Below are 27,946 nucleotides of genomic sequence, written 5' to 3'. Positions count from 1 at the left end.
CGAATTTGCCTCCACCACCACCGACAGCAGCCGATTCCACTCACCCAGCACCCTCTGAGTGAAAAACTTACCCCTGATATCTCCCCTGTACCTACTCCGCAGCACCTTAAACCTGTGTCCTCTCACAGCAACCATTCCAGCCCTTGGGAAAAAGCCTCTGAGAATCCACCCGATCGATACCTCTCAACATCTTCTACTCTTTGGCCAGAATATGGGGGAAGGGCCTGGGTGGGATTGTGGTCGGTACAGATTCGATGGGCTGAATGGCCTCGTTCTGCACTGTCGGGTTTGTATGAGTCAGATTCTGCTTTACTGGGGTGTCAGCGGGGGGAAGGAGGGGAAGGCTTTGTTAGTTGGGTGGGCTACTGAGGGGGTAGTAGGTGGGCTACAGGGAGTGGGGGGGCAAGAGATCAGGCGGTGGGAAAAAAGTCCTGGGGATTCCCTGATAGGGATATCGTCTGGGTAAGTTGAAGACTGGTTCACTGCCCTCCCCTGTCTTGGGCACTTTTGTGTCCTGTGTGTGCCTATTAGGTTGGGTGGGGTGAGGAGGCTCCCAGGGCTGGTGGGATGGGGTGACTTTTTATTCTTTGTGGGTGTTTTCTGTTGTGGTGGGCAGGTGTGGATTCGGGTAGTGTGTATCGAATTGGTGTGGGGTCACTAGTTGGCGGAGCAAGTTGGTATGGGACCATTCCCCTCTTTTCCGATGGTTTCCGGGTTCGGTATGAGGGTAGGCCTTTTGTTGGGAGCGCAAAAATTACTTCACCCACAATTTATCCAGTTATTTCTTTCTTTATTCATTAATTCATTCGTGTCCCCAGTGTCTTACATTAGCAATGTAATGAAGTAGCTGTGGAAGGGTTAAACCAAGGGGGAATTTCGAATGGCCAATTCACTTAACAAGCATTTCTTTGCTATGTGGAAGGAGACCAGAGGCAACCCACACAAGCATGGGGAGAATGTGCAAACCCTACACAGGTAGAGATCCAAGCCAAGCTCCCAGCCTGCATCCTTGGCCCTCTGAGGCAGCAGTGCTAACCATCGTGCCACCATGCTGCCCACAGATGTATGACTAGTCTTTTCACAATGCTGGCTTTCCTGCTGTCTGTCGTGGCTCTCCCTTATATATTTGCCTTCGGGGTTGACCTCCTGTGCCACCTCCTCATTCCATACCTTCTTCTCCTTGTTGTGGTTCCCTCGTATCCTCCTTCTCCCGCTCTACCATTGAAATTTGCTTGGGAAAATGTTTGGGGTTGGGGGGAGGTTTGTTTTGGGGACGGTTGAATCAACTTTGGGTGGTTTGGAGGTTTTAATCTGGCCTTTGTCAGTGTTTGTGTTCGGGGGGACCTGGCCATTAGTGACCCGTTAATCTGTGGTTCCCTCTCTGCGTGTGACCTGTATTTCTTATGGTTTTCCAGTTATGTTTCCCTATTTCTTCCAGTGGTGTTTGACGGGGTTTCTGTTCATTACTTATTGTTCATGTGTTGTGGGTGGTTGCCCTTATCTATCCCTGTTCTTGTGTGGTTTGTGTCTTAGCCCATTTGGGAGTAAGGTTTTCCTGACACAAGTCAGGAGTGGGATGGAATTGGACATGCATCAGCTCTTGAAGAGATGACTAATTATCCCCACACTCCCCATAAACTTCTGCCCATAGCTGGGGTGGCACAGTGATTAGCACTGCTGCCTCACAGTGCCAGGGACCAGGGTCAATTCTACCCTTGGGTCACTGTGTGTGTGGAGTCTACATGTTCTCCCCGTGTCTGCATGGGTTTTCTCCGGGTGCTCTGGTTTCCTCCAAAAGACATGCCGGTTAGGTGCTTTGGCCAAGCTGAATTCTCCCTCAGTGTCGGAGTGTGGCGTCTAGGGGATTTTCACAGTAACTTCATTGCAGTGTTAATGGAAGCCGACTTGTGACAATAATAAATAAACTTTAAGGGAGAGATCTTTGGGGTCGAACAGAAAGGGGACATATCCCCTTTCCTTCAGGCTTTGCCACTTTTCTTTTGATCGCGTCCATTCCTTGTTGTTCCCTGTGTTTGCCTTGTCTTTATCTTGTGGCTTGCTGTCTTCTTGTCTCCTGGGTCTTATCCGTGTTAGTTATTTCTTGTGTGAGGTGATGAATGGTGGAGGGGGGGGGGGGTTACCTCATGTGGCAGAAGAGAAGGATTAAGTGAGAGGAAGTGGGGGGAAGAAAGAACAAATTAAAAGAGGGTAATAGTCTGCTTCTGACATATTTTAGGTGGTGGTCGTGGGGGGAGGTGGAGTGTGTTAGGAGGAGGGGGCTGCTAGATCAGGTGTTTCCGTGTATCCGGGGGCTGGGATGGATGTCCAAGTGGTGTGTGTGTTGGGAGAGTTGTCTTTTGGGGGTTTCTTGGCTGGGGAAGTTTTGTGTCTATTGCTGATCATGGTAGGGTGACACGGTAGCACTGCTCCTGCACAGCTCCAGGGTCCTGGGTTCGATTCCCGGCTCGGGTCACTGTCTGTGTTGAGTTTGTACATTCTCCTCGTATCTGCGTGGGTTTCCTCCGGGCGCTCCGCTTTCCTCCCACAGTCCAAAGATGTGCGGGTTAGGTTGATTGGCTATGCTAAAAATTGCCCCTTCGTGCCCTGAGATGCATAAGTTAGAGGGATTAGCGGGTAAATATGTAGGAAGATAGAACATAGAAAAACTACAGCACAAACAGGCCCTTCGGCCCACAAGTTGCACCGATCATATCCATACCTACTAGGCTTACCTATAACCCTCAGTCCTATTAAGTCCCATGTACTCATCCAAAGTCTCTTAAACGACCCGATCGAATTTGCCTCCACCACCACCGACAGCAGCCGATTCCACTCACCCAGCACCCTCTGAGTGAAAAACTTACCCCTGATATCTCCCCTGTACCTACTCCCCAGCACCTTAAACCTGTGTCCTCTCACAGCAACCATTCCAGCCCTTGGGAAAAAGCCTCTGAGAATCCACCCGATCGATACCTCTCAACATCTTCGACTCTTTGGTCAGAATATGGGGGAAGGGCCTGGGTGGGATTGTGGTCGGTACAGATTCGATGGGCTGAATGGCCTCATTCTGCACTGTAGGGTTTGTATGAGTCAGATTCTGCTTTACTGGGGTGTCAGCGGGGGGGAGGCGGGGAAGGCTTTGTTAGTTGGGTGGGCTACTGAGGGGGTAGTAGGTGGGCTACAGGGAGTGGGGGGGCAAGAGATCAGGCAGTGGGAAAAAAATCCTGGGGATTCCCTGATAGGGATAGTGTCTGGGTAAGTTGAAGACTGGTTCACTGCCCTCCCCTGTCTTGGGCACTTTTGTGTCCTGTGTGTGCCTATTAGGTTGGGTGGGGTGAGGAGGCTCCCAGGGCTGGTGGGATGGGGTGACTTTTTATTCTTTGTGGGTGTTTTCTGTTGTGGTGGGCAGGTGTGGATTCGGGTAGTGTGTATCGAATTGGTGTGGGGTCACTAGTTGGCGGAGCAAGTTGGTACGGGGCCATTCCCCTCTTTTCCGATGGTTTCCGGGTTCGGTATGAGGGTAGGCCTTTTGTTGGGAGTGCAAAAATTACTTCACCCACAATTTATCCAGTTATTTCTTTCTTTATTCATTAATTCATTAGTATTACGAATGAACTAATGAATACAGTGTCTTACATTAGCAATGTAATGAAGTAGCTGTGGAAGGGTTAAACCAAGGGGGAATTTCGAATGGCCAATTCACTTAACAAGCATTTCTTTGCTATGTGGAAGGAGACCAGAGGCAACCCACACAAGCATGGGGAGAATGTGCAAACCCTACACAGGTAGAGATCCAAGCCAAGCTCCCAGCCTGCATCCTTGGCCCTCTGAGGCAGCAGTGCTAACCATCGAGCCACCACGCTGCCCACAGATGTATGACTTGTCTTTTCACAATGCTGGTTTCCCTGCTGTCTGTCGTGGCTCTCCCTTAGATATTTGCCTTCGGGGTTGACCTCCTGTGCCACCTCCTCATTCCATACCTTCTTCTCCTTGTTGTGGTTCCCTCGTATCCTCCTTCTCCCGCTCTACCATCGAAATTTGCTTGGGAAAATGTTTGGGGTTGGGGGGAGGTTTGTTTTGGGGACGGTTCAATCAACTTTGGGTGGTTTGGAGGTTTTAATCTGGCCTTTGTCAGTGTTTGTGTTCGGGGGGACCTGGCCATTAGTGACCCGTTAATCTGTGGTTCCCTCTCTGCGTGTGACCTGTATTTCTTATGGTTTTCCAGTTATGTTTCCCTATTTCTTCCAGTGGTGTTTGACGGGGTTTCTGTTCATTACTTATTGTTCATGTGTTGTGGGTGGTTGCCCTCATCTATCCCTGTTCTTGTGTGGTTTGTGTCTTAGCCCATTTGGGAGTAAGGTTTTCCTGACACAAGTCAGGAGTGGGATGGAATTGGACATGCATCAGCTCTTGAAGAGATGACTAATTATCCCCACACTCCCCATAAACTTCTGCCCATAGCTGGGGTGGCACAGTGATTAGCACTGCTGCCTCACAGTGCCAGGGACCGGGGCCAATTCCACCCTTGGGTCACTGTGTGTGAGGAGTCTACATGTTCTCCCCGTGTCTGCATGGGTTTTCTCTGGGTGCTCTGGTTTCCTCCAAAAGACATGCTGGTTAGGTGCTTTGGCCAAGCTGAATTCTCCCTCAGTGTCGGAGTGTGGCGTCTAGGGGATTTTCACAGTAACTTCATTGCAGTGTTAATGGAAGCCGACTTGTGACAATAATAAATAAACTTTAAGGGACAGATCTTTGGGGTCGAACAGAAAGGGGACATATCCCCTTTTCTTCAGGCTTTGCCACTTTTCTTTTGATCGCGTCCATTCCTTGTTGTTCCCTGTGTTTGCCTTGTCTTTATCTTGTGGCTTGCTGTCTTCTTGTCTCCTGGGTCTTATCCGTGTTAGTTATTTCTTGTGTGAGGTGATGAATGGTGGAGGGGGGTGGTTACCTCATGTGGCAGAAGAGAAGGAGTAAGTGAGAGGAAGTGGGGGGAAGAAAGAACAAAAGAAAAGAGGGTAATAGTCTGCTTCTGACATATTTTAGGTGGTGGTCGTGGGGGGAGGTGGAGTGTGTTAGGAGGAGGGGGCTGCTAGATCAGGTGTTTCCGTGTATCCGGGGGCTGGGATGGATGTCCAAGTGGTGTGTCTGTTGGGAGAGTTGTCTTTTGGGGGTTTCTTGGCTGGGGAAGTTTTGTGTCTATTGCTGATCATGGTAGGGTGACACGGTAGCACTGCTCCTGCACAGCTCCAGGGTCCTGGGTTCGATTCCCGGCTCGGGTCACTGTCTGTGTTGAGTTTGTACATTCTCCTCGTATCTGCGTGGGTTTCCTCTGGGTGCTCCGCTTTCCTCCCACAGTCCAAAGATGTGCGGGTTAGGTTGATTGGCTTTGCTAAAAATTGCCCCTTCGTGCCCTGAGATGCATAAGTTAGAGGGATTAGCGGGTAAATATGTAGGAAGATAGAACATAGAAAAACTACAGCACAAACAGGCCCTTCGGCCCACAAGTTGCACCGATGATATCCATACCTACTAGGCTTACCTATAACCCTCAGTCCTATTAAGTCCCATGTACTCATCCAAAGTCTCTTAAACGACCCGATCGAATTTGCCTCCACCACCACCGACAGCAGCCGATTCCACTCACCCAGCACCCTCTGAGTGAAAAACTTACCCCTGATATCTCCCCTGTACCTGCTCCCCAGCACCTTAAACCTGTGTCCTCTCATAGCAACCATTCCAGCCCTTGGGAAAAAGCCTCTGAGAATCCACCCGATCGATACCTCTCAACATAGAACATAGAACGTAGAACATAGAACACTACAGCACAAACAGGCCCTTCGGCCCACAAGTTGCGCCGATCACATCATCACCCACCAACCTACAGACCTATCTATAACCCTCAATCTCATTAAACCCCATATACTCATCCAGAAGTCTTTTAAAAGACCCCAGCGAGTTCGCCTCCACCACCACTGACGGCGGCCGATTCCATTCACTCACCACCCTCTGAGTGAAAAACTTACCCCTAACATCACTTCTGTACTTTCCTCCCCGCACCTTAAATCTGTGTCCTCTCGTAGCGACCATTTCAACCCGGGGAAATAGCCTCTGAGAATCCACCCTATCTATTCCTCTCAACATTTTATAAACTTCTATCAGGTCGCCTCTCAACCTTCGTCTCTCCAGGGAAAAGAGTCCCAGCTCCCTCAACCTAACTTCATAAGGCATGCCTCCCAGTCCAGGCAACATCCTTGTAAATCTCCTCTGCACCCTTTCAATAGCTTCTACATCTTTCCTATAGTGAGGCGACCAGAACTGCGCACAATACTCCAAATGAGGCCTGACAAGGGTCTTATAAAGTTCCAGCATTACCTCCCGACTCCTAAACTCAATCCCTCGATTAATGAAGGCCAGTACACCATACGCCTTCTTGACCACCTCCTCCACCTGCGAGGCCGATTTAAGAGTCCTGTGGACCCGGACCCCAAGATCCTTCTGCTCCTCAACACTACTCAGACTTCTGCCCTTGATAGCGTACTTGTTCATCCCGTTGGTTCTGCCAAAATGGACGACTACACATTTATCCGCGTTGAAGTCCATCTGCCACTTCTCTGCCCAGTCCTGCATCCTATCTATGTCCTGCTGCAACTTTTGCCAACCTTCCAGATCATCCACAACACCACCGACCTTCGTGTCATCAGCGAACTTACTTACCCATCCCTCCACTTCCTCATCCAGGTCATTTATGAAAATGACAAACAGCAAGGGTCCTAGAACAGATCCCTGGGGCACTCCACTGGTGACTGACCTCCATTCAGAAAAAGCCCCATCCACAACCACTCTCTGCCTTCTGCAGGCAAGTCTTCTACTCTTTGGTCAGAATATGGGGGAAGGGCCTGGGTGGGATTGTGGTCGGTACAGATTCGATGGGCTGAATGGCCTCATTCTGCACTGTAGGGTTTGTATGAGTCAGATTCTGCTTTACTGGGGTGTCAGCGGGGGGTAGGCGGGGAAGGCTTTGTTAGTTGGGTGGGCTACTGAGGGGGTAGTAGGTGGGCTACAGGGAGTGGGGGGCAAGAGATCAGGCGGTGGGAAAAAAATCCTGGGGATTCCCTGATAGGGATATCGTCTGGGTAAGTTGAAGACTGGTTCACTGTCCTCCCCTGTCTTGGGCACTTTTGTGTCCTGTGTGTGCCTATTAGGTTGGGTGGGGTGAGGAGGCTCCCAGGGCTGGTGGGATGGGGTGACTTTTTATTCTTTGTGGGTGTTTTCTGTTGTGGTGGGCAGGTGTGGATTCGGGTAGTGTGTATCGAATTGGTGTGGGGTCACTAGTTGGCGGAGCAAGTTGGTATGGGGCCATTCCCCTCTTTTCCGATGGTTTCCGGGTTCGGTATGAGGGTAGGCCTTTTGTTGGGAGTGCAAAAATTACTTCACCCACAATTTATCCAGTTATTTCTTTCTTTATTCATTAATTCATTCGTGTCCCCAGTGTCTTACATTAGCAATGTAATGAAGTAGCTGTGGAAGGGTTAAACCAAGGGGGAATTTCGAATGGCCAATTCACTTAACAAGCATTTCTTTGCTATGTGGAAGGAGACCAGAGGCAACCCACACAAGCATGGGGAGAATGTGCAAACCCTACACAGGTAGAGATCCAAGCCAAGCTCCCAGCCTGCATCCTTGGCCCTCTGAGGCAGCAGTGCTAACCATCGAGCCACCACGCTGCCCACAGATGTATGACTTGTCTTTTCACAATGCTGGCTTTCCTGCTGTCTGTCGTGGCTCTCCCTTAGATATTTGCCTTCGGGGTTGACCTCCTGTGCCACCTCCTCATTCCATACCTTCTTCTCCTTGTTGTGGTTCCCTCGTATCCTCCTTCTCCCGCTCTACCATCGAAATTTGCTTGGGAAAATGTTTGGGGTTGGGGGGGAGGTTTGTTTTGGGGATGGTTCAATCAACTTTGGGTGGTTTGGAGGTTTTAATCTGGCCTTTGTCAGTGTTTGTGTTCGGGGGGACCTGGCCATTAGTGACCCGTTAATCTGTGGTCCCCTCTCTGCGTGTGGCCTGTATTTCTTATGGTTTTCCAGTTATGTTTCCCTATTTCTTCCAGTGGTGTTTGACGGGTTTCTGTTCATTACTTATTGTTCATGTGTTGTGGGTGGTTGCCCTTATCTATCCCTGTTCTTGTGTGGTTTGTGTCTTAGCCCATTTGGGAGTAAGGTTTTCATTCTATAGATCCACCCCTTCTCTGTTGGTTCTCTTTCTGCTGTGGTCCAATGAATATTTGTGTCTCGTCCCATCACACTTTGGGCTTCCACGCTCTGTTGCATGAAATAGGCCTTGTTTTCCTTCTCTGTCCTAATGTCACTGGGGTGTCTGGAGAGTTTTTCCCTTAGTGTGTTGCCCGTTTCCCCTATGTGTATTATTTTACTTTGGATGGCATATACTACACTGCATTGGTCGCGTTTGATTTTTGACTGTAGTGCTGCACTGGTGTTGGTGTAGCCGTTCTTTGTTTCCTCCGGTGTTACCAGGCATTCACAGGTCTTGCAGTTTCTGCTTCTACATTTCCCCTCCTTGGGTCATTTTATCTGGCTTCTGACGAGCATGTCCTTCAGATTTTTGTGTTGTCTGTAGGCTATTATAATGTTCAGGTTCTGCTATTATAATAATCAGGTTCTGCTGTGCTTTTTTAAGTTTTCAATGTTGTTTTCATTATTCGACTTATTTTTCGACCTCTGGGCTGACGATTATGATGGGTTTCCCTTCCTTTCTCTGTGCTACCTCTCCTTCACAGAACAGAGAAACATAAAACAGTACAGCACAGTACAGGCCCTTCGGCCCTCAATGTTGTGCCGAGCTATGTCCGAACCCAAGATCAAGCTATCCCACTCCCTATCATTCTGGTTTGCTCCATGTGCCTATCCAATAACCGCTTGAAAGTTCCTAAAGTGTCCGACTCCACTAAGGCAGCGCATTCCACACCCCAACCACTCTCTGAGTAAAGAATCTACCTCGCACATCCCTCCTATATCTCCCACCATGAACCTTATAGTTATGCCCCCTAGAAACAGCTACATCCACCCGAGGAAATAGTCTCTGTACGTCCACTCTATCAAAGAATAAAGAACAAAGAACAAAATCAGCCCGGGAAACAGGCCCTTCGGCCCAACTATCGCTGTTTGCTGTGCAGACACATGGATTTGGGCCGGTGTCTGTGGGAGTTTGCGCATTCTCCTCGAACTTGCGTGGGTTTTCTCCGGGTGCTCCGGTATCCTCCCACATCCCAAAGATGTGCTATTAGGCTGATTGGCAGTAATAAATTGTCCCTAAATTAGTTTCCCTCAATGTGGATGGCCATAAACAATAGATAAGGGTCATGGGTGGAGGGGGGGACTGGTAGTGTTAAAATGGCGGCGCGGGCTCGTTGGGCCGAAGGGCCTGTTCCCCGGGCTGTTTTTGTTCTTTGTTCTTTGCATTCCTCAGAACCCTGCCGTTGACCCTGTAATCCACATTCAAGTTTGTCCTACCAAATGAATCACCTTGCATTAATGTTGTTGTCCTCTGTTTGTTGTTACGCAATATGTTGTTGGGGTGCTATTGGTTTGGTGGGGTGGTCAGTCATGCAAGATTTCCATCCCCGCCCTCTGTTTCCTCCTGTTACACCATGTTGTTCGTGTTTCCATGGTTGGTGTGTCCTGTTTTGTTGGTGTTGCCCAATGTTGCATCACTCCTCGTGTTAACCGTGAGTTGTATGTCCTTGCTGTGTTCCACTCTACTGTTGTTAGTGGCCGCCTCTCTCTGTTGCGTATTGCGTTCCTTCCCCGTGGCCTGTGTTGGTTCAGCTTCTACTGGGGTTTGTGTGTGTCCATGAGGGAGTCTCACCCTGTGTTGAGCTGCACAGGTTCTGTGGTCTCTTTATTATGCTTTCCTGGGGTCTGCAATGTGTCCCCCCCTGTTCCCATGGAGCAGGTGTTTGTGTCTCTCCAAAGCTCCGGCTGTCTAATAGGGTACCCTGTGTCCTTTTGTTCGTCCCCTGAATTTTTGGTGTTCCCCTGTACATTTCCTGGCTTTCCCTGTTTGTGTTCCCCAATATATTGAGTAAGTCCCATCCACCCCACTTTTCTCGCCTGTGTCTCCCATGCTCCCTTGCCCCCGTGTGGTTGGGGTGTTGGCTGCATCCTCTGTCTATACTTCCTCTGGAACCCCCTGTAATCATCCTGGTGAGGCTATCTTCAGTGTAGGGGTTGGGATCCCCCTGTCCTGCCCTATTGTCCTTGTATTCCCCACCTTCCATTCCACCATTAGTCTCCCAATGCTCTATCCTGTAATTCCCTGTCCTGGCTCCAGCCATTGGCCTCCCGTATCCATTTTGGGGAATAGTTTGGTGTACTGGGCTCTTGTTCTATCCCTCTATATCCTGACATTTACATTTTGTTAGACAGGATTCTGTTTGCTAGTTATGATAAGGCTGTCTTTAAAATAATCACCTTTCTTGGGGGTGATTCTTTTTTTAGCTGATGATGAGTCACCTTGTGTCCCGGGTTCTTCCCATTACTCAAGCATTGTTTAGGTAGCCCCCTTTTGTTAGTTGTAATGAGTCAATGTGTGTCCAGCTTTCTCCCTTTGTTCCTGGTGCTCAAATACTGAAAGATTTGCATTTTCCCCAGACCTGCCTGTGGATTCTACCCAGACACCATGTATTCAGAGTATCATCCATCAGAGTTACACATTTATATTTTTATTTTTAGGGAGTTATACTTCTCGGCGTGGATCAGTTCGCCTGTTACAATGGGTTCCCATTCGTGTCCAATTATCCCTTTTAATTAAGCTGTGAGTGTGTGTGTGAGAGAGTGTGTGACTGTGTGAGAGATCTGTGACTGTGTGAGAGATCTGTGACTGTGTGAGAGAGTGTGTGACTGTGTGAGAGAGTGTGTGTGTGAGAGAGTGTGTGAGAGGGTGTGTGACTGTGTGAGAGTGTGTGAGAGAGTGTGCGACTGTGTGAGAGATCTGTGACTGTGTGAGAGAGTGTGTGTGTGAGAGTGAGTGAGAGAGTGTGTGACTGTGAGAGTGTGTGAGAGAGTGTGCGACTGTGTGAGAGATCTGTGACTGTGTGAGAGAGTGTGTGAGAGAGTGTGTGACTGTGTGAGTGTGTGAGAGAGTGTGCGACTGTGTGAGAGATCTGTGACTGTGTGAGAGAGTGTGTGTGTGAGAGAGTGAGTGAGAGAGTGTGTGACTGTGTGTGTGTGAGAGAGTGTGCGACTGTGTGAGAGATCTGTGACTGTGTGAGAGAGTGTGTGTGTGAGAGAGTGAGTGAGAGTGTGTGTGACTGTGAGAGTGTGTGACTGTGTGAGAGATCTGTGAGTGTGTGAGAGAGTGTGTGTGTGAGAGAGTGAGTGAGAGAGTGTGTGACTGTGAGAGTGTGTGAGAGAGTGTGCGACACCCCCCTCCCCCCTCGACCCCCCTCACCAACCCCCACCCCCCCTCAACCCCCCTCACCACCCCCCCCGAACCCCCTCACCAACCCCCACCACCCCCACCACCCCCACCCCCCCTGACCCCCCTCACCCCGCCTCCCTCCTCGACCCCCCTCACCACTCCCTGCACCAACACCACCCCCCCTCCCCCCTCGACCCTCCTCACCATCCCCCCCACCAACACCACCCCCTCCCTCCACACCCCTCACCCCCCTCCCCCCTCGACCCCCCTCACCACCCCCCCCGACCCAGGCAGCTGAAGGTACGGCCGCCAATGGCGGAGCAATGGAAATCGGGGGAGGCAGAAGAGGAGGAGAGCAGAGATCTGAGAGGGTTGGAGGGGCTGGAGGAGGTTACAGTGTTACGAGGGGTTGGAGGGGGCTGGAGGACTTTAGAGACAGGGAGAGTTAGAGGTACTGGAGGAGATTAGAGATAGGGAGGGTTGTCGGGGCTGGAAGAGGTTACAGAGATAGGGAGGGTTGTCGGGGCTGGAGGAGGTTACAGAGATAGGGAGGGTTGTCGGGACTGGAGGAGGTTACAGAGATAGGGAGGGGTGTAGGGGCTGGAGGAGGTTACAGAGATAGGGAGGGTTGTAGGGGCTGGAAGAAGTTACAGAGATAGGGAGGGTTGTAGGGGCTGGAGGAGGTTACAGAGATAGGGAGGGTTGTAGGGGCTGGAAGAAGTTACAGAGATAGGGAGGGTTGTAGGGGCTGGAGGAGGTTACAGAGATAGGGAGGGTTGTAGGGGCTGGAGGAAGTTACAGAGATAGGGAGGGCTGTAGGGGCTGGAGGAGGTTACAGAGATAGGGAGGGTTGTAGGGGCTGGAGAAAGTTACAGAGATAGGGAGGGCTGTAGGGGCTGGAGGAGGTTACAGAGATAGGGATGGTTGTCGGGGCTGGAGGAGGTTACAGAGATAGGGAGGGTTGTCGGGGCTGGAGGAAGTTACAGAGATAGGGAGGGTTGTCGGGGCTGGAAGAGGTTACAGAGATAGGGAAGGTTGTCGGGGCTGGAGGAGGTTACAGAGATTGGGAGGGTTGTAGGGGCTGGAGGAAGTTACAGAGATAGGGAAGGCTGTAGGGGCTGGAAGAGATTACAGAGACTGGGAGCGTTGTAGGAGCTGGAGGAGGTTACAGAGATAGGGAGGGTTGTCGGGGCTGGAAGAGGTTACAGAGATAGGGAAGGTTGTCGGGGCTGGAGGAGGTTACAGAGATTGGGAGGGTTGTCGGGGCTGGAAGAGGTGACTCAGGCTGTGAAAATTAGATGGATGTGAGGAGCTTGGGAATATGTTTAGAATGTGGTACTACAAACATGATAAGGAGAAAGGATTTATTTCATGTCGTATATTCTATGATTGAAATCAAAGTAATATTATCACAGGGACAGCAGACTGACTTCTTCCTTTACTGCAGCAACAGCAACATATTATCGCAATGATCAGCAAACCTGCTAAGGGTCCAAGAACTGCGGCAAGAGTACAAGAAGGTCCTGTAACGAGAATTGTAAATAAAACTTCATAGGAAACATCATTGTTGTTATTGGGTTGTGCATTCCCACAATGTTGAGCATATTTTAGAGGTGATGTTACACGAATAATAATCGGAGGGACTACTATTTAAAGGGCGAAAAGCTGCAGCAGGCGACAGTGCAGAGGGACCTGGGGGTCCTTGTGCATGAGTCGCAAAAACCCAGCCTGCAGGTGCAGCAGGTGGTCAGGAAGGCGAATGGGATGCTGGCCTTCATAGCGAGGGGGATTGAATATAAAAGTAGGGAGGTCTTGCTGCAGCTGTATAGGGCATTGGTGAGGCCGCAGCTGGAGTACTGTGTGCAGTTTTGGGCGCCGCACCTGCGCAAGGATATTTTGGCCTTGGAGGGAGTGCAGAGGAGGTTTGCTAGGCTGATACCGGAGTTGAGGGGGTTGAACTATGAAGAGAGGCTGAATAGACTGGGCTTGTATTCACTGGAGTTTAGAAGGGTGAGGGGGGATCTTATTGAGACGTATAAGATGATGAAGGGGATGGATAGGGTCGAGGTGGAGAGGTTCTTCCCACTCAGCAGGACTAGAGGGCACAGCCTCAAGATAAGGGGGGGCAGTTTAGAACGGAGTTGAGGAGGAACTTCTTCACTCAAAGGGTGGTGAATCTCTGGAATTCTCTGCCCGTTGAAGTGGTGGAGGCTGCCTCACTAAATATATTTAAGACGCAGGTAGATAGGTTTTTGGTAGGCAAGGGGATTAAGGGTTATGGGGAGAAAGCGGGAAAGTGGAACTGAGCCACTTCAGATCAGCCATGATCTTATTGAATGGCGGGGCAGGCTCGAGGGGCTAGATGGCCTACTCCTGCTCCTATTTCTTATGTTCTTATGTTCTTATGTTTGACCGTGATTTGAAATCATATCAACCCAGACACAGCCCCTCGAGACTGTTACACAGGAACAGGAGGAGGCCCCATTCACCCCCTCGAGACTGTTACACAGGAACAGGAGGAGGCCCCATTCAGCCCCTCGAGCCTGTTACACAGGAACAGGAGGAGGCCCCATTCAGCCCCTCGAGCCTGTTACACAGGAACAGGAGGAGGCCCCATTCAGCCCCTCGAGCCTGTTACACAGGAACAGGAGGAGGCCCCATTCAGCCCCTCGAGCCTGTTACACAGGAACAGGAGGAGGCCCCATTCAGTCCCTCGAGACTGTTACACAGGGACAGGAGGAGGCCCCATTCAGTCCCTCGAGACTGTTACACAGGAACAGGAGGAGGCCCCATTCAGCCCCTCGAGCCTGTTACACAGGGACAGGAGGAGGCCCCATTCAGTCCCTCGAGACTGTTACACAGGAACAGGAGGAGGCCCCATTCAGCCCCTCGAGCCTGTTACACAGGGACAGGAGGAGGCCCCATTCAGCCCCTCCAGCCTGTTACACAGGGACAGGAGGAGGCCCCATTCAGCCCCTCGAGACTGTTACACAGGAACAGGAGCAGGCCATTCAGCCCCTCGAGACTATCACACAGGAACAGGTGGAGGCCATTCAGCCCCTCAAGACTGTTACACACGAGGAGGCCTGTAACACAGACACAGATCCCAGTTCCTGTGTACTTGCCTATTGATCCTTGGTATAAGAGGTGATGTGAATTCTTACCGTTGCTATTGGTTGACTCTTTAGCGGTGGTCTCTGACATCACTGGACTGCTCGTTGTGACTCCTGTTGGACCAATCAGGGAAGGGGAGGGGAAATGAAGAGATCATTAACTAAAGTTGAGAGATGGATGATCCCAGGGTATTCCCAATGCACTTTCCATTGGGTTCACTACCTGACCACACGGTGGCACAGTGGTTAGCACAGAGCCGGGATGGATTCCCAGCTTGGATCACAGTCTGTTTGGAGTCTGTATGTTCACCCCGTGTCTGTGTGGGTTTCCTCCGGGTGCTCCAGTTTACTCCCACAGTCTGAGAGACATGCTTGTTGGGTGCATTGGCCGTGCTCAATTCTCCCTCAGTGTACCCAAACAGGCTCCAGAGTGTGGCCACTCGGGTATTCTCACAGTAACTTCATTGCAGTGTTAATGTAAGCTGACTTGTGACACAAATAAATAAACTGAAAGCTATCACAGGCTCTGGGCTTGTGGAAGCCATGTTGGAATTAGAGAATCTTACAGCACAGGCAATGACCACTCAGCCCATCCTGCCTTGTGCTGGCCCTATAAAAGATCTCTCTCCACGTCCCCCCCCTTCCTTTTCTCACTCTCTCTCCCCTCCCCTTTCTCTCTTCCTCTCTCTCCCCTTACCCACTTTCTTTCTCTCTCACTCTTCCCCTTTCTCTCTGTCTCTCTCTCTCCCTTCCTTATCTCTCTCCTCCATTCCCCTTTCTCTCTCTCTCTGTCCTGCCCTTACTCTCTCTCTATCTCTCTCCCCTTCCCCACTTTCTCTCTCTCTCACTCTTCCCCTTTCTCTCTGTCTCTCTCTCCCTTTCCCTTTCTCTCTCCTCCCTTCCCCTTTCTCTCTCTCTCCCTCATTCCCCTTTCTCTCTCTCTCCAGTCATAGGGTATCGTTTTCATGGCCTGTTGCGCTGCTCAAGTAACTCAGCATGCTGGGAAATGTCAGCCAGCCTCCTGCCGGTCATGATCATCTTGGTCCATTTTTTTGGACATAGTCTGTCTCGTGCTGAGAAACAAGGCTGATTACAATACGGCAATTAGCATTTCCATCGCATTGGCGATCTTGGAACAGGATCATTCGGGAAAGTTTCCGTCAACATTGGTGGAGGTCCACATCACTGGAGATCAGGTTTTGTCCCCATTATCGGGGACCAGGCGTGAAAGCCTCGCTGATGGGGCCATTGTGGCCCCCTGGGAGGTTGGGGACAGGGTAGTGCCCCATGGGCAGTGCCAGCCCAGCACTGCCAGCCTGGAACCCTGGCACTACCAGCCTGGCACCCTGGCACTGCCAGCCCGGAACACCAGCAGTGTCCAGTAGGCACCAGGCAGTGCCACATGGTGGGGCTTCAGAGGGCAGGGTCAGATAGGAGCGGAGCCGCACCAGGGTTAGGGTGAGGCAGGAGGGGATGGAATGGGGAAAACTCTGCATGGGGGTGGTGGGGCTCGTGATGGGGCCAGGAACTGAAGGCCGGGTCCGGCCACCAGCAGGGTTGGAGCTGTTTGATGTGGTTGGGGGTGGGGGGTGCGGCGGTTGGGGCCAGCAACAACATGGAGGGAGGATGGGATCAGGGTCGGCGATAGGGAGGCCAGCGATGGTGGTGGGGGGATCAGGGGCAGGGGGAACTGCTTATCAACTGCTTTCCCAGTATACTGGCAGATTGGAACATGCGCAATGGCTCCCTCAGCAGGCTGATGCCGCCTCTCTGGCAGGTTTGGGTTAGGATCTGCACACCCCCCTCCCCCACCCCCATACACACTGGCATGAATCACCGGATGGACTCTGTGATGCTGGAGATTCATTGAATTAAATCTGCCTGAAAAACAGGCGGGAAAAACTCCAGTATTCCCGCCTCTTGGTCAATTATTATTTTGAGAGGAAAATCATGCCCATAACATGGATCAATATCCCTACACTCGGGGGCCTGTGCACCCGTTCCATCCCCTCCCCACGCCCCGCCTTTACCTGGCGCTGCTGTGGTGGTGCCATCTTGCTGGTCACTGTTACAGAAGCTGCTCTTACAAAAGTGAGGATTTTCGTCAAACTGGATGAAGTGATCTTTCATGCTGTCCCGTGACAGAGTGACACGTTCGGACACACAGCCCTTGGCGAAGAAAACTCCCCCTCCAACTAGAAACAGACAGGACAGAGGGTGTACAAAAGCAAAACACCGCGGATGCTGGAATTCTGAAATGAAAACACTGGAAATACTCAGCAGGTCTGGCAGCATCTGTGGAGAAACAGAGTTAACGTTTCGATAACTTGGAGCCTTCCCCAGGAGCGAGGAGGGGCAGAAATGTGATGACTTATCTTCTGGTGGAGAGGAAGAAGGGAACGTTCTCCTCTCCCTCTCCTTTTGTTTTCTGTTTTTCAATCTCCCTGGCGTGTCCCAACACGACCGCACCCCTCCCCCACATGGTCACTGTCTCTTTGTTCCCACTGACCTCGGTTTTCCGATTAACACATCCTGCTATCCGACCTTTGCAGCAGTTAATACACTTCCATCCCTCACCATTAACAGCCCCTTTATCTCACGCCTGTGACATCTTTGTCAATCTCTCCTGAGTTCCGCCCTCTCCCAATTTGCTCCAGAACCCTCCTCCCGCTCCCCAAGAATACAATTCATCACATTTCCATCCCTCTTCAGTTCTGTAGAAGGGGGCGGACTCTGACCCATCCCATCCTGACTGAGTGATGTGGGAGACCCTGGGACGCATCCTCATGCCCTCAGCGTCAAGCTCAGAGACAAGCAGAAACAAATGGATTGAGTACGGTGCCACAGTGCTTAGCACTCCTGCCTCAAGAGCACCAGGGACCCGGGATCGATTCCCGGCTTGGGTCGCTATCTGTGTGGAGTTTGCATGTTGTCCCCGTGTCTGCCTGGGTTTCCTCTGGATGTTCCAGTTTCCTCCCACAGACTGAAAGACGTGCCGATTAGGTGCTTTGGCCGTGCCAATTTCCCTTTCAGTGGACCTGAACTGGTACCAGAGTATGACGACGAGGGGATTTTCACAGTGACTTCATTGCAGTGTTAATATCAGCCTACGTGCGACATTAATAAATAAACTTATAAAAGAATTATACTCTAAATGGCAGAACCCTTAGGAACAGTAACATACAGAGGGATCTGGGCGTGCAGGTCCACTACTCCCTCAATGTGGCAAGTCTGGTGGCCATGGAGATGAAGAAGGCACATGGCATGCTTGCCTTCATTAGCCGGGACATTGAGTACAAGAGTTGGGAAATCTTGTTGCAGCTAAATAAAACCTTGGTTAGACTGCATTTGGAGTATTGTGTGCACTTCTGGCCACCACACAACCAGAAGGCTAAGGAAGATTTGGAGAGAGTGCAAAGAATGACCACCAGGATGTCGCCTGGTCTCGAGGGTGTTGACTCTGAGACGAGGTTGAATAAACTCGGGTTGTTTTCACTGGAAAGACAGAGGCTGAGGGGAGACCTGATAGGGGTCTACAAAATAATGAGAGGCACAGACAAGATGATAGTAAGGGGCTTTTTCCCAGAGTGGAAGTGTCAATGACAAGCGGGCACAGGTTCAAGGTGAGAGGGGAGAAGTTTAAGGGAAATGTGCAGGGTACGTTTTTCATACAGAGAGTGGTGAGTAAGGGCAAAAGGTTTTTTCTACTTTAGACAGGGTATCATGATCGGCATGGGCTTGGAGGGCAGAAGGGCCTGTTCCTGTGCTGTACTTTGCTTTGTTCTTTAGGAAGAAATTCATGAAAAGCCTCACAACTCTGGCAGAGTGTTGAACGTACATAAGCTCTCTGTCCCTGAGGCATTCATGCAGTGATTTTCTGCTCCAACACAGTCCACCATCTTTTCAGTATCCCTGCAGGACTTGTACGATCTGTCGAAACACCCTTGACATTTCAGTCCAGTCTGTGTGATGTTCCTAGGCTCTGAAATACAAACCACAGCAGGCATTAAGTGCTGAGTGAACCAAATATCCTGAGGGAAATTTGGCCATAGCCTTTATTTGGTGTATTCTGAGAATGAGAAGGATCTTAGCAGCAAGAAGTCTGCTAATACTTTTGGGAGTTTAAAAATAAAAGATTTATTGAGAAGAAGAGAAGAAAATTTAAACACACATTACTACAATTACACAGTTAAGAAATCATCTTGTAAAGCATTCACCTGCTTGGTTAGACCCCCATGTAAACACTTCCAAAGCAACGATCCCTGAAATAATTAAAAACCTAAAAGCCTAAAAACTCAGCAGTTCTGCAGCATCTGTGGAAAGAGAGAGACAGAGAGGTAACAGTTCGAGTTTGTATGACTCTTCTCCAGAGCTCCGAAGACTTGAGGATTACAATGGAGGGATTACAATGGGGGATTACAACGCAGGAAAGAGGCTACACTCACTACATTTGAGTAGGTTCCTGGCACATGCAGACAGAAATGGTGAAATCTAAGAACACAGGCTGCATGGACTTGTATGGAGCTTCAGAAAGTAAAACAAAGCCATTTTTACTGATGTATACAGACAGTAAAAACAGAGCTAACACATGAAACTTTGAGAAATAATTATTTTGGGAGAATTTATAGATTCACTTCCTTCAGTTGTTCAAATCCAGGTTGAAGAACAAAGGGTTAAAATGATGAGGCAGGCAGCAAAGATAACTGAACAGTGGCACAATGGTTAGCATTGCTGCCTCACAGCGTCAGGACCCAGGTTCAATAGCAGTCTTGGGTCACTGTCTGCACATTCTCCCCGTGTCTGCATGGGTTGGCCCATGAAGTAGGGAAAGGATTCATGCATTTTGTACCTTTCATCATGACTGATCTTCTCAAGCTTACACTGCTCCTGGCAGTAATATAAGTTATTTGTTCATGTCTTACATGCTTTAATTTTCATTTTTATAAAGGACTGATAGGTTAATGTGGCTGTTATTTTGCAATTCTTACCTATTTGTGTTAGTTGGACATTGTTACACAGATGGTAATTTACGATACCGGCTTTTGACAGCTGCTAATGGCAGATCGCGATCCCAGTTTTTAACAGGAAGAATCCTGCTGGGACAGGCGCAATCGCACAAGTAACTTCAAAGACAGGGATGCCAGTACTGCTGCAGAAGGGGTTTGAATCGTGACCGGATTAAAACTGTGTCAATTCTGCAGCTGCCAGCTGGACTGTGAATCTTGATTAAATCTGGGGTTGTATCACTACCAAGGAGGGAAAACCCGGAATTCTGGCCGGAATGGGAAACTTGTGTCGTGATTGACACTAAGACTCATGATGTATAAATGTCCACTTGTGTTTGTGTCCTATGAGAAGTCTGATAGTCCCTGCTTCTCCCAAAATTCTGGAATAAACGCCAGAGTTTTGAAATAAAAGTATTTTGACTCACTAACAGTCTCATGTGCAGTAGCCCCGCACTGTCGACTTCCCGATCACTGACTAGCTTCACATCACCTGCCATGTGATCCTACCCCACGGCCTGACCGCTGATCCTCCAGACGCGTCCAGGCCTGAGTTGCACCCTCCCCATACACACCCGCCTTGATCTCACCACCCCCCTGCTGTAATTATGATCCCCTCCCCCCACACTACAGTCCCGATATCACCCTCCCTGACACACCCCCACCGGCAGCCTCAATTTCCCAATCGCCCCGCAGTCCCGAACGCCACCTGCCCACTCCGATAGCCAGCCCCGATCCTTACTCTGTGTCTAACCTCGTGCTGTACCTGTCCGGGAGTGTCTGATGGGCACAGGCTAGAGGGAGCATCACTCTGTATTGAACCCCTTGATGTACCTGTCCTGGGAGTGTCTGATGGGGACAGTGCAGAGGGAGCTTTACTCTGTATCTAACCCCGTGCTGTACCTGTCCTGGGAGTGTCTGATGGGGACAGTGTAGAGGGAGCTTTACTCTGTATCTAACCCCGTGCTGTACCTGTCCTGGGAGTGTTTGATGGGGACAGTGTAGAGGGAGCTTTACTCTGTATCTAACCCCGTGCTGTACCTGTCCTGGGAGTGTTTGATGGGGACAGTGTAGAGGGAGCTTTACTCTGTATCTAACCCTGTGCTGTACCTGTCCTGGGAGTGTTTGATGGGGACAGTGTAGAGGGAGCTTTACTCTGTATCTAACCCCGTGCTGTACCTGTCCTGGGAGTGTTTGATGGGGACAGTGTAGAGGGAGCTTTACTCTGTATCTAACCCCGTGCTGTACCTGTCCTGGGAGTGTTTGATGGGGACAGTGTAGAGGGAGCTTTACTCTGTATCTAACCCTGTGCTGTACCTGTCCTGGGAGTGTTTGATGGGGCCAGTGTAGAGGGAATTTAGCAGTGTTGATTTTATTCAGTCACAGTATCACTCAGTGGGATGGTCTCATTATCAGATGAATGTATCAGATGATGATTTGTGTTATAATGCACTGAAACCTTACCTGTTTCTGTCAGTGCATTACATTGATCAGAGGTACAGCAACTGCTACTCTTTGAGATAACCAGCCTTCCAGTGTTAAAGGAGATGGGATCAGGGCAAGGTCCACAACCATTACTAATCCACTTTACAGTCTGTCCGTCTGGAAACAAATATAGATTGTCACTGCAATTTCACACTTTCTTGGTTTGTTAATCTCAGTAGTGAACAGAAAGAGACTGATGGAAAAATAAGGAGAGAGGAAGATGAAGCGAGAGAACGAAAGACGCAGAAAAGGCGTGAGGCAGTGGGTAAACGAGAGGAAGAGAGAGAAAGAGAGAAAAAGTAAAAAAGTGACAAAGACAGATACTATGATCAAGTCGAGACTGATAACTTTAGTCAGAGTAAGTTCAAACTTCTTGTTCATAACAAAACAGAGCTGGCAACAAGATTTCCCCTTCTAAGATGTTGAATGTCGGCACCAATAACAAAACATTCTTTTTGCCAGAAATCTATACTTTAAATTGCAGAGCGGGGCTTGGTGCTCTCAAAGCCCTGCCGATGTGAATGGCATGAGCCTTGTATCCAGGCAGGAATGTGAAGTTGCTATTCTTGTGAGACCAGCTATACTGGTCACCCCGGGCTGACACTATAGTTAAGAAAGCCCATCTATGCCTCTACTTTCTCAGGAGGCTGGGAAAATTTGGCATGTCCACTATGGCTCTCACTAATTTTTACCATAGAAAGCATCCTGAGCCATGTTTCAGTAACTGCTATAATATCCCAGTCCCACGTACCCATCCATGCCCTGAGTTCGTCTGCCTTGTCCGTCAGACCTCTTGCATTGAAATAAATGGAGTTTAATCTGGAACTTCCCTTGCTCTCTGTCTTGCTTTTGCCTGATCTCTCTGGTATGAGGATTACTGAAACTGCCTTTTACTACTTAATGTGCTCTCTTTAACTTCTGTGCTGTCCTCAAACTCCTTTCTGTCTCCCTCCTGCTTTGAGAGAGAGACTGAGAGAGAGAGACAGGGCCAAAAAAACAGAGATAGAGAGAAAGAGAGAGACAGACTGAAGGGAGAGGAAGAGGGAGAGGGAAAACACAGAGAAAGAGAGGGACAGACTGAAAGGAGGGGAAGAGAGAGAAGGAGAGAGAGAGGGAAAAAAGAGGAAGGATTGAGAGAGGGATTAAAAATATTGGACAAATTAGAAGATAACGTGTTACCATAAATGGTAGTGGTTGAAGTGGTCCTGCAGGTGGTGATTCCTGTTTTACAAGTCACTGGTCTAAACACGCAGGAACCGGATAGACCTGAACATTGATTACAGATCAAAGGACGCACTGAGTGGAGAGAAAGAAGAGGCCAGAATGAGTAACATTACAATTCCTGGCTAAAGACAGTAACTCAGTGTGGCCCCTCTGCCCAATCATCCAGGGCCACACACACACAACCTTAAAGCACGTCAGCTGATTGTCCACTTGTCAGCGAAGTGAAGAGATAGAACATAGAACATTACAGAGCAGAACAGGCCCTTTGGCCCACGATGTTGCGCCGACCAGTTAAAAAACAATGACCCTATAACTTAAACCAAACCCTTTCCATCCATAAACCTATCCACAGATCTCCCAAACTAGGCACATCTACAACTGCAGCAGGCAGGGCATTCCAATCCCTCACCACCCTCTGGGTAAAGAACCTACCCCTGACATCCGTCCTATATCTAACACCCCTTAATTTAAAGCTATGCCCCCTCGTGCTAGCTTTCTCCATCCGAGGAAAAAGGCTATCACTGTCCACCCTATCTAAACCTCTAATCATCTTATATGTTTCAATAAGGTCCCCTCTTAGCCGCCTTCTTTCTAACGAAAACAACCCCAAATCCCTCAGTCTCTCCTCATAGGACCTCCCCTCCATACCAGGCAACATCCTGGTAAACCTCCTCTGCACCCTCTCCAATACCTCCACATCCTTCCTATAATGTGGGGACCAGAACTGCACACAATATTCCAAGTGCGGGCGCACCAGAGTTTTGTACAGTTGCAACATGACGCTGCGGCTCCTAAATTCAATCCCCCTACCAATAAACGCCAAAACACCGTATGCCTTTTAACAACCCTATCTACTTGATTCCCAACTTTCAGGGATCTATGTACACATACACCTAGATCCCTCTGTTCATCCACACTATTCAGAGTCCTACCATTAGGTAGGCACACATTTGCAAAGAAAGGAACAGAAGTATAGAAGTGGGCAGCATATTGGTATAGTGGTTAGCACTGCTGCTTCACAGCGTCAGTGTCAGGTTTCCATACCAGCCTTGGGTGACTGTCTGCACGTTCTCCCTATGGGTTTCCTCCAGGTACTCCAATTTCCTCCCACAGTCCAAAGATGAGCGGGTTGGATGGATTGGCCATGCTGAATTGCCCCTTAGTGTCACAAGTTGTGTCAGTTAGGTGGATTGGCCATGCCAAGTTGCCTCTCAGGTGTCCAAAGATGGACAGGTTCAGGGTTAATATGTGGGATAACGGGAATAGGGCCTGGGTGAGAAGTCAGAGAGTCGTTGCAGACTCGATGGGCCAAATGGCCTCCCTCTGCAATATCAGGATTATCTGCATTCTTAAATGGAGGAAGACCACAGAAGGATCTGGTTGCCCAAGAGGATTGTGAATGTTGAACCATTATTTAAAAGGGGTGAGAGGGAAGATGAGAAAACTGGAGGCCCGTGAGTCTGACTTCAGCGGTGGGGAGGTTATTGGAAAAAATTCCGAGATAAATCATCACTTGGAAAGGCACGGAATGATCAGGGATAGTCAGTATAGTTTTGTTCAGGGAGGAATGTGTTTGATCAACTGAGCAACTGAGGAAGTAACAAGGAGGATTGATGAAGGTAGAGCAGTGGATGTTGTCTACATGGATTTCAGTAATTCATTTGACAAGGATCCACATGGCTTTATAGTTTATTTATTAGTCGCAAATAGGCTTACATCAACACTGCAATGAAGTTACTGTGAAAATCCCCTCGAAAATCCCTGGTGTCTGTTTGAGGACACTGAGGGAGAATTTAGCCTGGCCAATGCACCTAATCAGCGTGTCTTCCAGACTGTGGAAGGAAAGCGAAACATCCAGAGGAGACCCACGTAGATACGGGGGGAATGTGCAAATTCCGCACAGACAGTGACCCAAGGCCGGACTCGAACCCAGGTCCCTGACGCTGTGAGGCAGCAGTGCTGACCACTGTGTTGTGGCGGACTGGACGGAGAAGTGAGATCCACTCACTTCCTCCATAACGGGAGGGAGGAGAGAGGTTGGTCAGGAGACAATGGTGGATGGATGTTTCTGAGATAGGAAAGAGTGTTGGGGCCCTTGTGTATGTATTAATGATTTAGACTTAAATAGGACTGGGAAAAGTAACTCACCTCCTGACTCCCCAAAGCCTATCTACCATCTACAAGGCACAAGTCAGGAGTGTGATGGAATACTCCCCACTTGCCTGGATGGGTGCAGCTCCAACAACACTCAAGAAACTCAACATTATCAAGGATTAAGCAGCCCGCTTGATTGGCACCACATCCATAAACACTCACTCCCTCCACCACCGAAGCTCAGTAGCAGCTGTGTGTACTATCTACAAGATACACTGCAGCTATTCACCAAAGATCCTTAGACAGCACCTTCCAAACCCATGGCCACTTCCATCTAAAAGGACAAGGGCAGCAGATACATGGGAACACCAGCAACTCCAAATTCCCCTCCAAGTCTCTTACCATGCTGACTTGGAAATATATCGGCCGTTCCTTCACTGACGCTGGTTCAAAACCCTAGAATTCCCTCCCTAAGGGCGTTGTAAGGTCAACCCACAGCACTTGGACTGCAGCGATCAAGAATGCAGCTCACCACCATCTCCTCAAAGGCAACTAGGGATAGGCAATAAATGCTGGCACAGCCAACGATGCCCATGACGCCAATAATCACCTGAGGCGTCACATCCTCCGGATCCTACAGGGAGGTCAGTTCGAGGTTCCCCGTGTAAGTGGTGGGGGTTATCACAGGTCAAGTTTGAAATGTATCTGGATCTGCACCTGAAGAGCTGGAACTTGCCTGATCACAGATCAGGAGCTGGAAAGTGGGGATAAAGATGAATGGCTAGTTTCTGATTTCTCGATATTTGGCTAGTGCAGGCACGATGGGCTGAATGGCCTTTACGGCACTGTAACTTTTCTATGGGTCAATGACACATGAATGATTAGCATCAGGTCACTGGATTGTTGGTCTTTACAAGGAGGTAGAAACCCTACAGTGCAGAAGGAGGCCATTCAGCCCATCGAGTCTCACTGACAACAATCCCACCCAGGCCCCAACCCCGTAACTCCATATATTTACCCCGCTAATCTCTCTAAATCTATGCTTCCCAGGACACTAAGGGGGGCAATTTAGCATCGCCAATCAACCTAACCCACTCACGTGACCTGTGGGAGGAAACCAGAGCACCCGGAGGAAAATCACATAGAGAATGTGCAGACTCCACACAGACAGTGACCCAAGCCGGGGATTGAACTCAGGTCCCTGGAGCTGTAAGGCAGCAGTGTTAACCACTCTGCCACCACACCACTCTTATTGGATGGGTTATAAGAATAAGGAAGTCTTGCCTCCACTGTACAGGGTGTTGGTTAGACTACGCATAAAATACTGAGCACAGTTTTGGCTTCCTTATTTCAGTTGTGGTGTACTCACAATGGAAGCAGTTCAGAGAGGGTGTGATTTACTAGGATCCTCCCGGGACTTGATGGTTTGAGTTATAAGGAAAGGCTGGATAGACTGGGACTTTTTTCTCTGGAGCGCAGGAAGCTGAGGGGTGATCTTATAGAGGTCTATAAAACAGATCAGCTAGATAGTCAATATCTTTTCCCAAAGGTAGGGGAGTCTAAAACTAGAGGGCATAGGTTTAAGGTGAGAGGGGAGAAATACAAAAGTGTCCAGAGGGGCAATTTTTTCACACAGAGGGTGGTGAGTGTCTGGAACAAGAGGTATTAGTGGAGGCGGGTACAATTTTGTTTTAAAACAGCATTTAGACAGTTACATGTAAGATGGGTATAGAGGGATCTGGGCCAAAAGCAGACAATTGGAACGAGCTGAAGGGTTTTTAAAAAAATGGCGGCCTGGACAAGTTGGGCCAAAGGGCCTGTTTCCGTGCTGTAAACCTCTATGACTCGATAAGGTTCACCGTGTGGGATGGAGGGGGTTTGTCTAACGAGGGAAGGTTGGCGGTCTTTACGCATTGTAGTTTAGAGGGATGAGAGGTGATCTTACTGAAACAGAGAAGATTGTGAGGGGGGCTCGAGAGGGTGGATGCTGGGAGAACATTTCTCCCTTCATAAGGCGGGGGTGGGATTTGAGAATGGGGGAGGGGCAGTTTTAGCGGTTGGGTCTCCCGTTGAAACATAGCAGACAGGAGCAGGTGGAGACCATCCGGCTCTTCGAGCCTGCTCCACCCTCCATCACGATCATGGCTGATCATCCAACTCAATAGCCTCATCCTGCTAACTCCGCTTAACCTTTGATCCCGAGCAGACTTTTGACAGGCTGAGTGGCCTCACCCCACTCCTGTCCCTGACTTCAGAAGGCGGGTTTGGGGAGGGCAGGGTTAGCAGGAAGGCAGCCGCAGGCACTCACAGAGCAGACTGGCCAAATGGCCTGACCCTGTGCCGGAACGCTTTTGAAATCGTGCATCCCTCAAGAGTCATTCCCACCCTGGCAAACGTCCCAGAACAGTCAGTGACAGACTAGGAAATAAAATTTGGCTCCGTTCAAACCGTTTGTCGAAGCGACAGCTAATAGCATCGCACAGCAAGATCCCACAAAGGCCAATGTCACAAAGGCTGGACACTGTGTAGAGCAGGCAGGAGTGGATCGCACTGGACTGTGTGTCCCAGGACATCAGAGTATAACTCCCCTGTTCCTCTGCAGTGTCAGACTATATTCCAGGACTACAGTTGGGATAAAACAACAGTCTGAATGGAATCATAAAATAAAGACAAGCATTACCTTCAGGCAGCACCGTATATAAGATGACAGCCATGCGGAAAGTGTTTAAAATTGCCCTCCACATCATTGTTCCTCGAACAGGTTGGTGTAGGACCTGAGCCTCCAACAGCTTCCTGTTCATGAAACACTGCCCTCAAATAACTGAGAAATCAATAATATAAAGCTGTTACCCTTTCATCTCCAGCTTCCTCTTTCTAAGGAACTGTCTCAGGACTCATTAACCCCATGAGGTGAGCTTTCACTCTGTCAGCTCTGTCTGTCTAAAGGATACTAGGATTGGGGCTAGCACAGTGGTTCGCACTGCTGCCTCACAGGGACCCGGGTTCAATTCCCAGCACAGGTCACTGTCTGTGTGGAGGCTGCACATTCTCCCCGTGTCTGCATGGGTTTCCTCCAGGTGCTCCTACACCCCTTCCCTATCTCTGTAACCTCCTCCAGCTTCGACAACCCTCCCTATCTCTGTAGCCCCTTCAGCCCCTACAGCCCTCCCTATCTCTGTAACCCCCTCCAGCCCCTACAACCCTCCCTATTTCTGTAACCTCCTCCAACCCCTACAACCCTCCCTATGTCTGTAACTTCCTCCAGCCCCTATAACCCCTCCCTCTCCCTGTAACCTCCTCCAGCCCCTACAACCCTCCCTATCTCTGTAACCTCCTCCAGCCCCTACAACCCTCCCTAACTCTGTAACCTCCTCCACGATCTCTGAGTTCCTCTAATTCCGCTCTCTAAAGACAATGCTGATTTTTAAGTATCTCTGCCCATCAATTTAATTCACAATCTGCCAATATGTTTAGCTGTCAATCTGTCTATCTGCATATCTGTCTGTCCCCCTTTCTCTGTCTGTGTGTCTGTCCATCACTGTCCCTTTGTAATGTTACAGTGAATTGAAGACATTATTTGGAGAATTC

General features: G+C 49.6%; 1 protein-coding gene across 1 annotated transcript in view; it reads right to left on the bottom strand.

The window, feature by feature from the left end:
* Positions 1–21,150, bottom strand: part of LOC145337615 (uncharacterized) — a 51,062-nt gene extending 29,912 nt beyond the window's left edge. Inside the window, exons 1-4 of the mRNA XM_080182421.1 lie at positions 21,020–21,150; positions 18,391–18,534; positions 16,583–16,747; positions 14,604–14,666 (exon numbers count right to left, since the gene is read on the bottom strand). Coding sequence (XP_080038547.1) covers positions 14,604–14,666; positions 16,583–16,747; positions 18,391–18,451 — 289 coding nt within the window. The 5' untranslated portion in view covers positions 18,452–18,534; positions 21,020–21,150. The remainder of the gene's footprint in view (positions 1–14,603; positions 14,667–16,582; positions 16,748–18,390; positions 18,535–21,019) is intronic.
* Positions 21,151–27,946: the final 6,796 nt, after the last annotated feature.

This window comes from Carcharhinus amblyrhynchos, unplaced genomic scaffold, assembly GCF_965287045.1.
Source record: "Carcharhinus amblyrhynchos unplaced genomic scaffold, sCarAmb.v2.hapA scaffold_53, whole genome shotgun sequence".
Lineage (NCBI taxonomy): Eukaryota > Metazoa > Chordata > Chondrichthyes > Carcharhiniformes > Carcharhinidae > Carcharhinus > Carcharhinus amblyrhynchos.
The sequence above is the reverse complement of the archived record's forward strand: the minus strand, read 5'-3'. Positions and strand labels throughout refer to the sequence as shown.